A 17,541-nucleotide genomic window follows, 5' to 3' on the forward strand; every position below is an offset into this window, starting at 1 on the left:
TATTTTTTCTCTTCAATTATAAATTTCTATTGAAATTGTTGAATTCTTAACAGACCGACAGAAGTTTCTATGGCACACCTCTTCACCACATACAGTCCCTGGGACTCATATGCTATCACAATAGTCACTTCTTAGTGTGAGAACTGCTAAGAAGACACAGGTTTTCTTCTATGACCACAAGTCCAGGAAATTAAAAGCTGGTTGCTTTTCTTAAAGCACTTAGTCTTGTCTAGATAAATGTATAATGCATAGACAGGAAAAAGTGAATTAAGTCACCTCTGGGGCAGCTATAGGTGGACTCTTGGAAGAGGAGATGAAATAGATGAGCAGCATTTGGTTTAACCCTTGTGCGCCCGCCTGTTCTCGGGGCGTGGGTCGTGGTGACCCCCGAGGGGCGTGTGTGTGTGTGTGTGTTGTTATTAGGATGGTATTGATGATGATGATGATGATGATGATGATAGGGTGGGGGGGGTCGCTAGGACCCCCGAGGGGCATATGTGTGTTATGATGATGATGATGATAGGGTGGGGGTCGCTAGGACCCCCTCGGGGCATATGTGTGTTATGATGATGATGATGATGATAGGGTGGGGGGGGTCGCTAGGACCCCCTCGGGGCATATGTATGTTATGGTGATTAGGGTGCGGGTCGCTAGGACCCCCCTCGGGCATATGTGTGTTATGGTGATGATGATGATGATAGGGTGGGGGGGGTCGCTAGGACCCCCTCGGGGCATATGTGTGTTATGGTGATTAGGGTGGGGGTCGCTAGGACCCCCCTCGGGGCATATGTGTGTTATGGTGATGATGATGATGATGATGATGATGATGATGATAGGGTGGGGGGGGGGGGTGTCGCTAGGACCACCGTTGGGGCGCTCGTGTTATCACGGCGTCGGTGGCGTCTGGGGAGCGGCGGCGCGGGAAGAAGCGGCGCAGTTGGGACAGTACGTGACGGCGCAGTTGGTGCACACGTGCGCTCGGCACTCGCGGCACAGGATCTTGGTCTTGACGTCTTTGCTCCTGGGACACACGCGGCACCTTCGCCTCTTGACCGGAGAGGAGTCGCGTGGCGTAGCGTTGTTAGAGGCTGCCTCGGCGGTAGCGCCTCGGGCCGCGACTCTGCCTCCTCCTCCTCCTCCTCCTCCTCCCGGTCCTCCTCGCGCTAAAGCCGCCCTGGCTTCGAGCATGGGGCGCGCGAGCGCTTTGCCCAGTCGCTCGAGGAAGAGCCGTCGTCTGTTGAGCTTGCCCAGCATCCAGTCGGGGTGAATTTCCCTCCACAGCACGAACGCGTTGTAGGCCGCCACGTCGACCATGTTGTGGAAAAGGGCCACGGGCCACCTGCGGGTCTTTCTCCTGCAGCTGTACGTGCTCACGACCTTGTCCAGGTTGTCGACGCCTCCCTTGGTGCGGTTGTAATGCAGCACCAAGGGTGGTTTTGAGCCGCTTCTGTCGCTGCTTCTGTTGCCGCCGCCGCTTCTGTTGCCGCTGCTGCTGCTGCTGCTGCTGATGATGAAGCTGTTGCTGTCGCCGATGCGGCGGCTAGGCCGGGGCTCGGGGCCGGAGCGATGGTGGTAGCGAGGAGCTGTGGTGAGGAGCAGCACGTTCTTGTTCTTCTTGGCCACGTAGGAGAGGATGATCGTGTCTGGCCCTCGTCCTCCTCCTCCTCCTCCTCCTCGTCCTCCTCCTCCTCCTCCTCCTCCTCGTCCCGCGGAGCCGCCGAGTACCACGGATTCGACGGAGCCCACGGCCCTGCCCTTGACGCAGCGCAGCTCTCTGGGGATCTCGGGTCTGTTCGACCGCAGAGTGCCCAGCACGGTGTGGCCTCTCTCGCGATAGAGCCTGTCGGCGAGCTCGCGCGAGGTGAAAAAGTTGTCGCACGTGACGTTGCGTCCCGGAGTCAGTCCCTCGGTGAGGTCCACGACCACTCGAGTGGCCAGGTGCTTTTCGGGAGGGCCGCGCTTGTCGGGCTTGCCGGTGTAGACTTGCATCTTCCACGCGTAGCTGGAACGCGCGTCGCACGCCACCCATATCTTGATCCCGTACCTGGCCGGCTTGCTGGGCATGTACTGTCTGAACGGACACCGTCCTGATGGAGAGAGAGAGAGAGAGAGAGAGAGAGAGAGAGAGAGAGAGAGAGAGAGAGAGATGGAGAGAGAGAGAGAGAGAGAGATGGAGAGAGAGAGAGAGAGAGATGGAAATGGAGAGAGAGAGAGATGGAAATGGAGAGAGAGAGAGAGATGGAGAGAGAGAGAGAGAGAGAGAGAGATGGAAATGGAGAGAGAGAGAGGGAGAGAGAGAGAGAGAGAGAGAGAGAGAGAGAGAGAGAGAGATGGAAATGGGGAGAGAGAGAGATGGAAATGGAGAGAGAGAGAGAGAGATGGAGATTGAGAGAGAGAGAGAGAGAGATGTGGGAAAGTGTGGGGGAGATTGGGGCAGAAACGCAAGGAGAAGAGACGTGAGTTTGACAGAGAAAGCGTGGAAGACATAAAGAGTCATGCGAAAGCACAAACGCGGAACCCAACACGAATATACAACGAAGCGAACTAGCCTGTTTTCGCCATTCCCGCTCCTATTCCTCCTCTCTTACCCCAGTCACACACACACACACACACACACACACACACACACACACACACACACATATATATATACACACACGCACGCACACACCACGTACGTACCTCTGAACGGCACCAGTCTCTCGTCGACGGTGACCTCCGGTCCCGGGAGGTACATGGCGGGCAACCTCGCGCACCACTCGTCCCACACGGCTCTGATGGGGGCCAGTTTGTCGTAGCTATCGCCCTCGCCGCCCTCGCCCTCGCCTCGCCCGGCCCTTCTGGCCTCCCTGTCGTCGAAGCGCAGCGCGCTCGAGTAGGCTCGAAAGGTCTTGAGCGGCATCGTGGCTCTGAACACGGACCTGCCGCTCTCGGCGTGCCACAGGCTCTCGCAGGCCTCTCCCCGGGACCTGTACACGCCGGCGAGCACGAGCAGCCCCACGTAGGCTCGGAACTCGACGCGGCCCATGGGCTTCCATCCGTCGATGGCGGGCCTGCGCCTGCCCGCTTCCAGGTTGGTCATGGCGATCACCGAGTCCTCTATCTCCGGCGGGAAGTAGGCCATGAACGCGGAGGCCTCGTCTCGCGCCGCCGCCACGGCCTCTTCGGTGGGGCCTCGTCCTGGCGGGTCGAGGTCGTCGTTGTCTTCTTCTTCTTCTTCTTCTTCTTCTAATTCTTCTTCTTCTAATTCTTCTTCTTCTTCTTCTTCATAGTCTTTGTCTTCTTCTTCATCGTCATCGTTATAATCATCAGCGAGGACGTCTTCTTCTTCTTCTTCTTCATCATCATCATCGGCGAGGACGTCTTCTTCTTCTTCTTCTTCTTCTTCATAGTCTTTGTCTTCTTCTTCATCGTCATCGTTATAATCATCGGCGAGGACGTCTTCTTCTTTTTCTTCTTCTTCTTCATCATCATCATCATCGGCGAGGACGTCTTCTTCTTCTTCTTCATAGTCTTTGTCTTCTTCGTCATCGTCGTAGTCGTAATCGTCAGCTACATCCGCGTCGCGAGTTTCACCGACAGCGCCGCGGCCGCGATCGCACCCAGGATCATGAACGCCACCTGCAGCGCGGCCGGCGTCGTCCTCTTGCCAAATCTCCCGAGTCCGCCGCCCCGGGTCGGCGCCTGCTTCTTCTTCCTCTCCCTCTCGGCGGTTCGACTCGCCTTGCGAGCCGCCGTCCTGGCAGAGTTGCGACGCCATTTCGTAACCGCGATCATCTTCCTCGCAACTATCCACCCCATCGTTTTCGTCCTCCTGATCCTCCGAGTGGCGCTCCTCCTCCTCGTCTGCGAGCGTTCGGGCCGTCGGGTCGTCGTTGTCGTCCCCCTCGGCCTCTTGCTCCTCTTCCTCCTCGCTCTCGTCCTCCTCCAAGTTCTCCTGTATCTGCTGCTGCTGCTGCTGCTGCTGCTGCTGCTGCTGCTGCTGCTGCTTCCGCCGCTGCTCTTGGTCTTCCTCGACCCCTAGCCCTCGATAGCAAAACGTGGCCGGTCGCAACAACGGAGCCACCGGAGCAGACCACGCAGCGTACGCCAAATGCGATGGCGATGGCGACGGTGATGGTGAGCGGGAGGAGGAGGAGGAGGAGGAGGACACCGCCGGCGATTGCGATCCGCCTGTACCGACCTTAGTGCTCTTTGGCTCCCACGGTCTAGTGCGTGACATTGTCTTCTTCGTCTTCTTCTTTCTCGTTGGCACCTTGTTGCCGTTGTTGTTGTTGTTGTAGTACAGCACGCGCCCGGACACCGCCTCTGTAACCTGTAACCCCGACACGCTTAGTACCTGCCATCCACGCTCTTATCATCTCGCCGCGCGACGCGCTGTGCTTTCGCCGGGGTGTTTCTCGACCACCTTTTACACAACTTTATCGTCCGCGCTTGCACGTGTGCTCTCTGTCAAACTCACGTCTCTCTCTCTCTCTCTCTCTCTCTCTCTCTCACATCCCATCCCCCTCGGGGGGATCTCGCGACCCCAAACCTCCTCCCTCCCTCCGCGGGGGGACCCGCATCCCCCGACCCCGCCCTCCCCTAACATCCCATCCCCCTCGGGAGGGATCTCGCGACCCCAACCCTCCTCCCTCCCTCCGCGGGGGACCCGCATCCCCCGACCCCGCCCTCCCCTAACATCCCATCCCCCTCGGGGGGGATCTCGCGACCCCAACCCTCCTCCCTCCCTCCGCGGGGGACCCGCATCCCCCCGACCCCGCCCTCCCCTAACATCCCATCCCCCTCGGGGGGGATCTCGCAACCCCAAACCTCCTCCCTCCCTCCGCGGGGGACCCGCATCCCCCCGACCCCGCCCTCCCCTCCCCTCCCATCCCGTCCCATCCCCTCGGGGGGGGGACCCCGACCTCCTCCCTCCCTCCCTCCCTCCCTCCGAGGGGGACCCGCATCCCCCGACCCCGCCGCTCTCCCCCTGGCGGGTGCATCAGGGTTAAAGTTTTTTTTTTTTCTGTAGACAGCCAGCAGAAGAGGGTGGAAAAATACAGTAGAAAGATTCTGTATGAATTCCACTTACATATAAAACAGCATACTGCTCAAATATTATCAAGCAATGAATGTATTTGAGTCAAATAATAATGACTAAAAACAGAAATACTGACACAATCCAATCTCTGGCTGTTTGTAAGGCCCTAGTAGTCTCCCAGATGTCATCTCTTTCTTTAGAGAAGCTTCACCGGCTTGAAAGATGCCCGCTAAGGCATTACTTATCCTGCTTCTCACTAAATGTGATTTATGAGAAATCTATTACTAGTTTACTACTACTATCTGTTACTCTAGTTTATATATATATATATATATATATATATATATATATATATATATATATATATATATATTAGGGGTGCAACGATATTCGTATCGATATTGAACCGTTCGATACAGTGCTTTCGGTTCGGTACGCATATGTATCGAACAATACAAAATTTGTAATTTATTTTATCAACTTTCCTTCTGACGATGCTGTCTATGTTGAGCGCTCAGTGAATCTGCGTTCGACTACTCCGCCTAGGCTCGACAGTGCAGCCTAGGCGGAGTAGTCGAACGCAGATTCACTGAGCGCTCAACACAGACAGCATCGTCAGAAGGAAGAGCGCAGGGCAAGCTAGCGAGACAGAAGTTAAGCTCTCCTTGTAACATGGACCTCCCCCACCCTCATTCAGATCTGGCGTTTGGAATTATTTTGGTTTTCATGTGACGTATGACCCTGAAGGTAAGCGAGTCATGGACTAAAGTAAAACAGTATGTTGGATGTGCCACGCAATGCTCAATTACATGGGTGGGAACTAGTGTGTTAGCGCAGTTAGCTCGTTAACGTGTTGGCTGTCTAGCCCCATGCACAGGGCGATCAGCGGTAGCTCGTTAACGGAGATTTGCCGTGTTGTGGCGTTAAGGTCATTTCAACGAGATTAACCTGAAAGCACTAGTGGGAACACAACGAATATGACTGCACATTTACGCCGACATCATCCTAGTGCAAAGACAAGTGGAAGCAGAAAAAAAACAAGCAAGCATGCTACTAACTTTAGCCGAGTCATTTAGACAGCTGTTAGCACATGATTCTCCTTATGGGGACCTGATATGTTTAATATGCTGCTGAGAATATAGCCCAGAAGAAGCGGATAGTATAGCTTTTATTTTGGAAAGAGACATTTCTCTGTAATAAACTCTCTTTTACAAAGATGAGTGATTCCTCAATCAGATACAGGGCTCGCAATATCGCTAGCCCGACGTCCCGGGGCTAGCGATTTTTTTCAGTCGGGCTACCAAAATCTATCTCTGCCCTGCCCGTTGGGCTGTTGTAGGAAGGAAAAATATATGTCAATGCTTTTGCATTCTTTCAGAAATGTAGCTGGGTAATTATGTCATTGGCATCGATGAGCCACTGTCAATATGTGACATATTGCAATCGCGTTTGAATTTGCGCTTGTTTTTTTGCTTTCACTTTGCAATCGCACGAACTGTGTATAGAGAGCGACAGCACTGATCTGTGAGTGATGATAATTTGTGCACCAATTCCTCTGACATCGTCTTATTAATTGTTAGCTTACTATGCAAACATGACAAGTGAAATCTCCCGCAGCAAGCTTAAACATATGAGAGGTTGATCGCACAGAGAATCGCTGAGCTTATGTGAGTGCGTGTGTAAAAGCAGCAGGATATATATTTGACTATGGTGACCTGGATGACTGAGAACCTTCACAGACAGATATATATTTTAGTTCTGCTGAGCCAAATAAGACAGGTCAGGGTGAAGAAGTGACAGCCAAAGAAAAGCTTACCACAAAACGGAGAAGTTATGACAAATCAGACTATAAGGCAAAAAGAAAGTGCAGCTTTATGGTTTCATGGACAAAAGAATTTCTGTGGCTGCAATATGACGAGCTAAATAACCAGGGCTGCACATAAGTGGTCCGCAGGTGCGCATTCGCTGTCAAAATAAAAAACACGCACAAGGGTTAGGGTTAAATTTAAAAACTGTACTTTTGAGTTAAAATATATATTTATAATTTTAATAAATGACAAATTAAAAATGCATGAACATTTTTTTTGTATTGAAAAAATATCGAACCGTGACACCAAAGTATCGAACCGAACCGTGAATTTTGTGTATCGTTGCACCCCTAATATATATATATATATACACACTCTTTGGGAAATACTTTTTATTTTATTTTATATATATATATATATATATATATATATATATATATATACTTTTTATTTTTATTTAAATCACAAAACCCAAGTTTGTATTTAATTATAAGAAATAAATACAATATAGAGTTAAGCTGTTACAGTTTAGGACATAGCTTTCTTTTTAAATCTCAGGTGTATTTTCCTGTGTACTTGTACACCTGTGTGGTCACCCCAATGATTGCAAGGAAGTAACTAAATCCAAGCAACCTAGGTTTCGCTCTTTTTCAGTCAACAGACATCACATTTCAAATGGCATTTGGTACATCAAATTATGTCTTACTGTTTTAACAGAATTTCTAACACTACAATAACGACAGATACTTTCTTCAAATTATAGATACTGCATAAAAATATGTCATGAATATTTATAAAAGATCTCATATCTCAAAGTTGAACATTGCTTTGAATTGAATTGTTTTTGAAATGAATATTCTTTAAATAAAAACGTTAACCATGGACAGGTTAACGACAGGTAAAAACCCCAAAAACTTGTCTCTTGTCTTGTTGTTACTTCCCTGATGGAGGATGAGCATATCTGCATTAAAACACTTTCAAAATAAATCACTTCATTCCTCTCATATGTCTCTATACTAGTATATGATGCATTTGTGTGATGCTAAACTACATAAAACAGGACCATTTGGACCTCTCACCAAAGAACAAGGTGGAGATTTACAGGTAAGAAGAAAAGGCAGTCTTGTTCTTCAAAATCAGTTTATTTCATTTTGCACTTCATGTGAGCTTCTCTGAAATAACAAAGAATAGAAAAAAACAGAAAGCACTCAAGGCTGAATTCCTTGACAGGCGTCAGGGTAGGACAACTTTGGAAAAAAATGCAACTTCATCACACGCAGGAAATAGCATCAAGTTTGTGAGGTGAAGGAATGAGGGTACTAGTTGGAGTTCATCCTTTGAAATGCTAGGTGCAGGAGTGAAACGGCAGTGCTGTTTACACAAGTAAATACAAAGTGCATTTTCTAAAGTTTCTGTGTTTTATTATTATTATTGTTTTATTATTGGAAAAAAATCCAAGCCTGTGCGAAAACGTGAATGTTCAGCCTATTTACATCGTTTCTTATTAGCTAGGCCCTGGGACGTAAAATGCCGGTTAACTGGTTAGATTTGTTTTCATATTCCACTCTCCATCTTCTAGATGTTGGATCCGCAGAATGGTCATTTTCAGTCTTCTCTGTCTGTCAGTGTGTCATGCAGTTTGACAAGATTAACAACCTTGGCAAAAAAGGGTGCCCATCGCCAGCTCGTGCAAAAGCATACACGTATCAATGAAGCCCAAATGGTTACAATGATTTGGGCTTCATTAGTTTGTAAAGGCCGATCCCTATGCCTATGATAACTATGATAACTAAAAACGGAACAATATGCTCATATTTTCATAAAAATCGGAGGATTGAAATGTTGTAGAAATGAAATAAAGGGCTGATAAAAAAAAACCCCAACCAAACAAGAAACTACCCAAAAGAACTCATTTTTATAAAAGGATTGAGAAGATAGGACAACTTTGTTTAGACTGCCTCCTTCTTACATACAGGGAACAGCACATAGTTTGTGAGGTGAAGGGCTGAGAGTAATGCCCACAACTGCAGTCAGATCTAACTCTTCTTCTGAAACTCCAGGTGCAGGAGTGAAACGAAAATGTTGAAGGAGGGTGGTGAAGAAGAGGAAGAGCTCCATCCTGGCCAGACTCTCTCCGAGGCAAATCCTGCGACCTGCAAGAGAGAATTCATGAAACATTTCTGGCTCTCTTGTGAGTCAAAGTAAACTAAACAGTGATGGCTGAGCTCACAAACCTGCAGAAAATGGAATGAAGGCATCTCGCTTGACAAACTTTTTCTCTTTGTCCAGGAAGTGAGCAGGATAAAAGCTGTGCGGTCTTTCCCACTCGTTGGGATCATGCAGGGCAGATGTCAAGAGAGGAAACACTGTGGTTCCCTGCACAAATTACAATACACAAACTAAAAATGCTTTTTATATGATACATTTTAATAGCTTACAGAAGTTACTTATGTTACTAATGTCAAACTTCTTCTAGCAAAGGTAATGAGGGGGGTTATGGTCAATGGCTGTCTGATCAGTATGAATATATACTTGATATTAACAGTATGTTACAAGCCATTTTCAGAATTTCTTTAAAGGGTAAATTCAATAGTTTTATGTTAAATACCTTTTTAACAGTGAAGAAATATTAAATATACATTCTACTTAAGTAAAGATAGACATGGCAACCCCTTTTACAGTACAATCAAAAACACTGTAGAATACAAATCCAGTTACTAGTTTAACAACAGTATATAGATATATATATATTTTAAACTTTTTTATGGGTGATATTTCATTACATAATTTCCCATTTATTTTAATTTATTCTACCATAAAATTCGATACATTTTCCATTGTGTAATTACTAAAAAATTCTATATTCTATATTTTTATGGTAGTAAAAGGACATTTTGTTATTTAACTTTAAATTTGTTTTTCGGTCGCCCCAGAAAATCACAGTTTATTACTCAAGGTGGAGTATTTGAATCAGCTGGGTATCCAGACAAGAGGGAAATACAAATCCAGATTAGCTGCAACACAGATTAATTGATCAGCATTTTTTTTCCCTTTGCATATAGGCTGTGATCAGCAGCATATTGGTGAAAATACTTGCATTCTTCTATAACAGTTTTGTAATTCTTCTTTTTTTTATTATTCATCTGCTGTCTTCTGTCACACTGTCTTCCTGCATGTCTTCCTGCACTGCTATATTCATGTTTCCTCCTGCCTGCTCTCTTTTCACCATTGTCCAACATGCTTAATATCCCTCCTCAAACAAATGTATGAATAATCTCAATCTTGGCTCTTTGAATTTGTCTCTAAACTGCTCAGCCTGAGCCTTCCCTCTGATGTAATCCTTTATAATGCTACCTTTTGCCAAATTAATCAGCATTTATTTACTTTAAATATAGCGTTTGATGGCCTGCATGTCGTTTTTGCACTCTTTTCTAATATTATTGTGAACAGCAGGCAACTTCCTCTTTTTTTTTTCTTTCAGCTATTCCCTTTAGCGCCCTGTTCTTTCACATTAACCTTCTGCATGTCCTCCTTCTTCACTATTTAAATACATCTTCTCTGTGGTCTTCATCTTTTCCTCCTGCCTGGCTGCTCTGTCTTCACCATTGTCCAAAATCCTTAATTCCCCCACTCTGCATATGTCCAAACAATCTCAACTTTGCCTCTCTTACTTTGTCTCCAGAGTGTTCAAACTAGAATCCATCATATGCATTTTGCTTTGTTCTGCTCTTTATAATTATTAATTGGTTCTGCACTCACTTTAGCTTCTTGTTTACATGCTGTTTTAAAAGGAGGATTGTTGGCGTGCCACTTTAGCTCAGTGGGTGAGCAGGTGGCTACACGGCTGGAGAAGGAAGGCTCAGGTGTGAGTCTGACCTGCAGCCCTTTGCTGTGTGTCTTTCCCCTCTTTCTTCCCAGTTTCCTGTCTACGTTAACTGCTACATAATCCAATAAAGGCAAAATTGCCAGAAAAAAATATCTAAAAGAAAAAGAGCATTGTGAATCTGTACAATAGTGTCACGAAAAACAGAATAGCACACTAAAAGGCACATAATCTATTCTCCAGTTTCACATTTTACAAAGTTTTGCAAGGTGCTTTTGTTGTTTTTTAGTTGTTTTTTTACGATAACTTGGGTAATTCTTGCCTGTATGATTTTAAAGCTTTCTTTTGCTGGCAGCAGTTTTCCTGCCAACCACCCTGTAAGCTTCAGTTTCCTGCTGACAGATAAATCAGTAGAAGCAATGCCTATGCCTTTGTCTGCATTTAGGCTGACCTGCCTGTCGTCATGTATCATGGCCCCAACTTGAAAGGACATTGTTCATATTGCATTTATTTTTTCTATCAAGATATTTCTTTGGTATATCTTCGGTTTTCCATAGTAAGTGTGTTAGTGTTACCTTCTCAATAAAGTGACCCTGAAAAGTGATGTCTCGGGTGGTTTTGTGAGGAAGTGCAGTGGGGATGATGCTGCTCAGTCTCTGTGTCTCATGGATGACGGCGTCAGTGAAGGGAAGGTTTTTCCTATCGGCAACCTGCACCTGTCGATCTCCTATGACCCTCCTCAGCTCCTCCTGGACCTCATCTGAAGCATAAAAGAGTGCAGTGGACACATCCCCATTACCTGACTAAAACACTTCACTTATACTAAATAAATACATAAAAGCTTTGTGGTTCACTTGATCTTGTCTTTTTTTACTTAGGCTCCTCACCCTGTATCTCTGGATATTTGGCCATAAGCAGAAGTCCCCATCTCAGTGTAGTTGATGTTGTCTCAGTGCCGGCAGCAAACAGATTCATGACTGTCATCATAAGGTTTTCATCATGGAAGTGACTTTTGGTAATCCCAGATTCCTGCACATAGACATTTAACAGAAAAGTCACTCAAATCATTCTAATCCTAAAGCTTAGTTTAGTTGCAAATCAACAGAGGTTTCAGATACATTTCAAAGTTCTATGAACACACAGCTACAGTTTTGGGCAGGAACATGCACAGTTTCACCCTGAGCTTCAGTTAAACATCCGAGAACACCAACTTGAAAGATGATAGACAGTCCAACCTCCAGATTTTGTTTGCGGACCAGAAAGGCATCCACAAAGCCTCTGCACATCTGGGAATTCAGACTCTCTTTTAAGCGACTGAAGATGGCTCGGTTTTGTTTCTTATTAGCAGAATATATTTTGTGTATTTCATTTCTGTCCCCAGTCCACTTGAAGAGCGATGGAAACATGTCAAAGATCTGTCAAAGTTGACAAAGTAATGCTTTATGCACAGCAAAATAAATAATACTGTCAGTGAATAATACTTCAAAAAGTAGCAATTAATACCTGTATTGAGGGACTTCCACCAAGTCTAATAATTCTGGATGTTCGCTTTACCAGAAGTATAAACTCTGGATCATTATATTCAAATCTGCTGCCATAGACGATGGAGCAGATAATATTAGAGACTGCACAGTTAACTGGTTGGGTTGTATCAAAAGCTTCTCCTGTTACAACAGAAATAAAATAGCACATGAACTTTAGAAAAAATGTCAGTTTATTTACTATTTACTAAACTCATCACAATGTGATTAGTTTTACCTTGAAATTTCTTAAAAACTTCGATGAGGTATTGACATTCTTCAATTATTTTGTCCTCACATGCTCTCTTGCCCATCCCAAAGTCTCTCAGGTTAGTCAGTGCAAAGCGCCTCATTTCTTTCCATGAATCGCCGTTGGACCACAAAACCCCTGAAATGAAATTTTTACAAAGTAGTTTAACTAACACTAGATTCTGAAAAATACATTTATTGTAGCATAATAGTCACTTTTCATACCATGTCCTTGACTAAGTTCACGCATAATCTCTGGTTGATTCCTGTCTCCAAACACGTCATCATAGTCTACAAGTGCCTCCTTCACTGTCTTGTATCCTGACAGGACCACCACTTTTTTAGTTCCCAGATAGACCGTGAAGACTGATCCATATTTCTTGGATAACTAAGAACAGAAAAAAGTTCATTCTTTGACACAAATCCAACAAAACAAATGTAGGCAGCTCCCTGTAGAGCTGAATCTTGAAAACCACCTAAAAGAAAAGTAATGCAAAAACAAACTCACCTCCAGTAATGTGTTGTAGGGTTTTTTCAGGTCAAGCTGAAGTAGGTTCCCAAGCAACGGAAGTGGTCTGGGTCCTGGAGGCTCCTTACCATGTTTTTTGGTACTGAAACTGGAAGGGGAGATTAAATACATGAACAGGAAAACTGTGAAAGCCCCCAACAAGAATGTGTAACTGAAGCAATGGAGAAAAACATCTAATATCCCCATGGTTTTCAAACCAAATATCCACTGAGAGTTCTTTTTACAGAGACACTATCTGACTCTGCATTTGGTACTAAACTAGATTTTTTCGTTGGTGCCCAATCTAGACAATAAGTACTAGGGGGTGGGATGATTTAGTAGAAAGGTTCCATATGAATGACCTAGTAAACCATTACCGTGAACAAACTGGTACTTTGGACTGTGCAAATATGCAAATATTAAAATTGTACTTGGATCTGAAGCAACTAGAAGGACATTTCTATGTACAACCACAAGCTCAGCTGCAACCGTAAGATGTTTTATATATATATATATATATATATATATATATATATATATATATATATAGCTATATAGCTATCTATATCTATCTATCTCTATCTATCTATACATATAGGTATATATATATATAAAAGGTTGGAAATATTTACCCAGTTATTTTATACCCCGTTAATTATAGTCTTTCTCAATCATTTTGGTAAAATTACAGTTTTTCTCAGTCGCTTTGGTGCTTTTCTCAGATCAGAATGAAAATTCTCAAAACCATTAGTGCAAACTCCACAACATTTAGTCATTTCTGCACATCATAGTAGCAATTTCTCCTTCCTCTGATCAAATTGCAAATGCTCTTGGACATGTATCAGTGGCTTTCATACAATTCTCTGCCATTGACAACATTACTTATGTCATGTCAGTCAAAATGAACTATACTTTTGGATGCTGAATAGTTGTTCCCTATAAGTCTTCATTTCTGTAATGGTCCGTGTGAGTGCTGGGCCTCACGGTCGGCATTTCTACCCCTGGGCGGAGCTGCCACATCATGCTGACAGGCTGCACCTGAGTGTAATTGGAATTGCCGGCTTCTTAAGACCAGCGTTCAGACTCACACCTCGCCAGATCGTCTGCAAACCTTTGTCAGTCAGGGCTGCTGCAATTTCGTCTGTTCATAATTGTTTTATGTGTTTCCTGATGTTTGTGCTTTCTCCACTCTCAGGGGACCCCCGGACATTGCCAATAGTGATGGGCAGATGAAGCTTCATGAAGCACTGAAGCTTTTCATCCAATTGGTTCATCCCAGCGCAAAGCTTCTTGAAGCTTCATTTGCTCTAGTAGGACACCTTCACTGTCTTGTATCCTTTTTTTTTTTTTTTTTGCCTGTCCCGTTTGGCTCTTTTGCCATCAGAATTGTTGTCTAAAGGCAAAGAAAGATGCCCAACGGATTTACTTTACCAAATTGACCATCCCAGCCTTGCCATAATGGTCCATTTGATTCACCTTTTATTGTTTATTTTATTTTCACTTACTGAATATGGGACAGACTTGACTGGGGGAAAGAAGGGGAGAAAGAAAGAGGGAAAGAGAAACAGCTGAGAAGAGGGACGGGGGAGAAGGGCAAAACCCAAAAACCAACAGAATGAGCAGAAAAAGAAAAAAAAGAAGAAATTTTTTTTTTAAAAAAAATGCATATATCAGTCACCTGGGTCACCTGCTGAGAAAGAAAAAAGAAAACAAGCAGAAGAGAACAAGAGTAATAGAATAAACAACATCACAATGATATATGGGAATATGACAGTAAATACTAAATATTACACATTATTGTGCAGCACATAAGATCAACAGAACACAGTGTGCTTTGAGGTAGGAGCCAAAAAGGGTGTAGTTTGTGGGTGTGATCACCCGTGTGTACACCTGTGAGCATGGACGCGCTTGTTTTTTGTTTTTTAAAAGGTTCCTTCATGTAATGATCTGCTAGAGGGTGTGGGGGGGCCACAGCCCCGTCCTCCAGGGCATGAAGCAGGTATGGAGGAGATCAAAACTCCAGACATCCAGAGGCCCCCAGAACACAAGAGACCAAGGAAGACCAACAGAGGGGCAGCCGCGCCACTGTCCCAGAAAGAGCTGAGGAGAGTCCCAGATGAGGGCTCACCCAGCAGCCGCGGAGCAGAAGCCAGGGGGAGTTGCAGTGACGCGCCCGTGAGCTCCGCCGGCAGTCAGCCGTGCCTGAGTGACCGAGCCCCAGGCCGAGAGGCCGGGGGCACCCCACCTCCGAAGTGGCCCGAGCAAGCCCCAGGCTCCAGGCCCCGATAAGCGGCCGCCAAGGAGTGAGCCGGTGTGTACCTGGACGCCCATCCCCGGACACAAAGAACCACCAACGCACCGATGTCTGAGGGAGTCCGCCACTGGCAGGGGAAGTGGTGGTAGGGGGAGATAGGCCTCCATACCTTGGAGGGCCTAAGATGTCCCCAGAGAGGTGGCGCCTGACACCCAACCTGACATATAGACACAGAAATACAGGCACACACATATACAAACATCCATTCCCACCCTCATGCTCTCATATACACTTACTCCACACTCAACCAACGTGGAGACAGACATAAAGAGACGCTGTACACACAATCACACTCCCCAAGCGTACTCTAAGCCCCGGGTCTAGGTACCCTTGCCCCTGGAGGGGGGGAACTGCACCCAGACCCAGGTGGTGTTACCCTTTTCCCTGCGGTGGGGGGGGGAGAGGGGAAGGCACTGTCTTGTATCCTGACAGGACCACCACTTTTTTAGTTCCCAGATAGACCGTGAAGACTGATCCATATTTCTTGGATAACTAAGAACGGAAAAAAGTTCATTCTTTGACACAAATCCAACAAAACAAATGTAGGCAGCTCCCTGTAGAGCTGAATCTTGAAAACCACCTAAAAGAAAAGTAATGCAAAAACAAACTCACCTCCAGTAATGTGTTGTAGGGTTTTTTCAGGTCAAGCTGAAGTAGGTTCCCAAGCAACGGAAGTGGTCTGGGTCCTGGAGGCTCCTTACCATTTTTTTGAGTACTGAAACTCGAAGAGGAAATTAAATAGATTAGCAGGAGGACTATGACAGCCCCCAATAAGAACGAAGAACTGAAACACTGGAGAAAAACATCTAATATCCCCATGATTATAAAACAAAATGTCCTCTAATAGTTCTTTGTACACAGCGACTCACTGACCCAGCATTTGGTACTGAAGTTCTTTTTCTTTTTTTTTTTTGTTTCTTAGTTGATAAATCTAGACATCCACTACAAGGGGGTGGGAAAATGCAGTATAAAGGTTAATCTGAATGACTTAGTAAATCATTACTGTTAGCAAGCTGTTACTTTGCTCTATACTGATATTGATTTTCTACTCAGAAAGACCTGTCACCGAATTCTTATTGTTTAACTACAATCAAACAATGAGTGTATTTGAGTTAAAGGATCATGAATAAAAAGTGAAATAGTGACAAAATCTGTTAGATTTCTCTGGTTCTTTTTAAGGCCTTAGGAATCTTCCAGATATTATCCCTTACAGTTATTTGTATTTAATCATGAGAAATAAATGTAATATAGAGCTAAGCTGTTACTGTTTGGAAAACAGATTTATAAAAATGCCGGACTTACCACTGAAGACCTGAATCATGTGTAGCAGCTGTTCTCGTGATGAACACCATTAAGATGGTTACAGTTTGATACAAAAATAAAGTTGTTGTTTTTTTTTGTTTGTTTTTTTTGCTTCAGCCAAGTTCTCAAGCTTATTTTTCTGTGCAGTTGTACAACTGTGTGGTCACCCCAGTGATTTCAAGCAAGTAACTATTTGCTATTTGGGGGAGACCATGGTTCAGGTGGTTGGGAAGATCATCTGTAACTGGAAGGTTGCCAGTTCGATCCCCCAGCTCTCTCTGACCTGGTCATTGTGTCCTTTGGCAAGACACTTTACCCTACCGCCTACTGGTGTTGGCCAGAGGGGCCGATGGCGTGATATGGCAGCCTCGCTTCTGTCGGTCTGCCCCAGGGCAGCTGTGGCTACAACTGTGGTTTGCCTGCATCAGTGTGTGAATGTGAGAGTGAATGAATTATAAAGCGCTTTGGGTGCCTTGAAAAAAATTATAAATGCAATCCATTTGTATTTATTGATGTATTTATTTAATTTATTTTGGCACTCCATCCATAGTAATGTGTTAGACAGAAATCATATTTCAAATGGCATTTGGTACTTCAAACCATATATTACTGTTTAAACAGAATTTCTAACACTAGAATAAGGTCAGATACAGTCAGGTAATGCAGTACTAGTTCATCCCAGTTTAAATAAACTAAACTGTACCTTTAGACGTAAACATGAGGTATTGACATTCTTCTGTTATTGACATTCTTCTGTCACAAGCTCTCCATCCGGAAGTCTCTCACATTAGTAAATGCAAAGAGCCTCATTTCCATTCATGAATCACTTTTAGACCAAAAAAAGCCATGAGAAATGATTACATATAGCCACAGTGAAACCCCTGAGGAGAAACGCTCAGAAAGTATTTTAAATAACACAGTTGGGACGATGGATCCTTATTTTGATAGTTTTCTTTTCTTACCACGCCCTTGTCTAAATTCTTTTTCAAAATGC

At 44.9% G+C, this 17,541-nt stretch overlaps 2 protein-coding genes and 1 long non-coding RNA gene across 5 annotated transcripts; 1 reads left to right on the plus strand and 2 right to left on the minus strand.

The window, feature by feature from the left end:
- Positions 1-885: 885 nt before the first annotated feature.
- LOC120724579 (piggyBac transposable element-derived protein 4-like) lies at positions 886-3,124 on the minus strand. Its single transcript, XM_040016836.1, has 2 exons — positions 2,679-3,124; positions 886-2,203 (listed from the first exon to the last, which is right to left on the minus strand). Exons 1-2 carry the CDS (start codon positions 3,122-3,124, stop codon positions 886-888), a joined length of 1,764 nt encoding a protein of 587 aa, XP_039872770.1.
- A 4,651-nt stretch (positions 3,125-7,775) lies between these two features.
- Positions 7,776-8,749, plus strand: LOC120724768. Its single transcript, XR_005693987.1, has 2 exons — positions 7,776-8,133; positions 8,516-8,749. It is a non-coding gene; the product is annotated as an uncharacterized LOC120724768 (long non-coding RNA).
- LOC120724760 (cytochrome P450 2K1-like) lies at positions 7,955-16,240 on the minus strand. 3 transcript variants are annotated; one of them, XM_040017162.1, is made up of 9 exons: positions 15,858-16,240; positions 12,649-12,811; positions 12,413-12,562; positions 12,158-12,318; positions 11,890-12,069; positions 11,542-11,683; positions 11,230-11,414; positions 9,066-9,207; positions 7,955-8,984 (listed from the first exon to the last, which is right to left on the minus strand). In XM_040017162.1, exons 1-9 carry the CDS (start codon positions 16,062-16,064, stop codon positions 8,797-8,799), a joined length of 1,518 nt encoding a protein of 505 aa, XP_039873096.1. In that variant the 5' UTR covers positions 16,065-16,240; the 3' UTR covers positions 7,955-8,796. The 3 variants fall into 3 exon arrangements, with proteins under 3 accessions (XP_039873096.1, XP_039873093.1, XP_039873095.1); XM_040017159.1 differs by lacking the exon at positions 15,858-16,240 and adding an exon at positions 12,932-13,251 and having other exon boundaries at positions 11,866-12,069; XM_040017161.1 differs by lacking the exon at positions 15,858-16,240 and adding an exon at positions 12,932-13,248.
- Positions 16,241-17,541: the final 1,301 nt, after the last annotated feature.

This window comes from Simochromis diagramma, unplaced genomic scaffold (genome assembly GCF_900408965.1).
Source record: "Simochromis diagramma unplaced genomic scaffold, fSimDia1.1 OVJJ01000802.1, whole genome shotgun sequence".
Classification (NCBI taxonomy): domain Eukaryota; kingdom Metazoa; phylum Chordata; class Actinopteri; order Cichliformes; family Cichlidae; genus Simochromis; species Simochromis diagramma.

Coding starts and splice junctions, on each gene's coding strand:
- LOC120724579 (XM_040016836.1), bottom strand. CDS start 3,124: ATGGCCTACTTCCCGCCGGAGATAGAGGACTCGGTGATCGCCATGACC. Junction 2,204..2,678: donor CTGGTGCCGTTCAGAGGTAC/GTACGTGGTGTG, acceptor TCTCTCTCTCTC/TCCATTTCCATCTCTCTCTC.
- LOC120724760 (XM_040017159.1), bottom strand. CDS start 13,138: ATGGGGATATTAGATGTTTTTCTCCATTGCTTCAGTTACACATTCTTG. Junction 12,563..12,648: donor TGAACTTAGTCAAGGACATG/GTATGAAAAGTG, acceptor ATTTCATTTCAG/GGGTTTTGTGGTCCAACGGC. Junction 11,684..11,865: donor GACTGTCTATCATCTTTCAA/GTTGGTGTTCTC, acceptor GTCTATGTGCAG/GAATCTGGGATTACCAAAAG.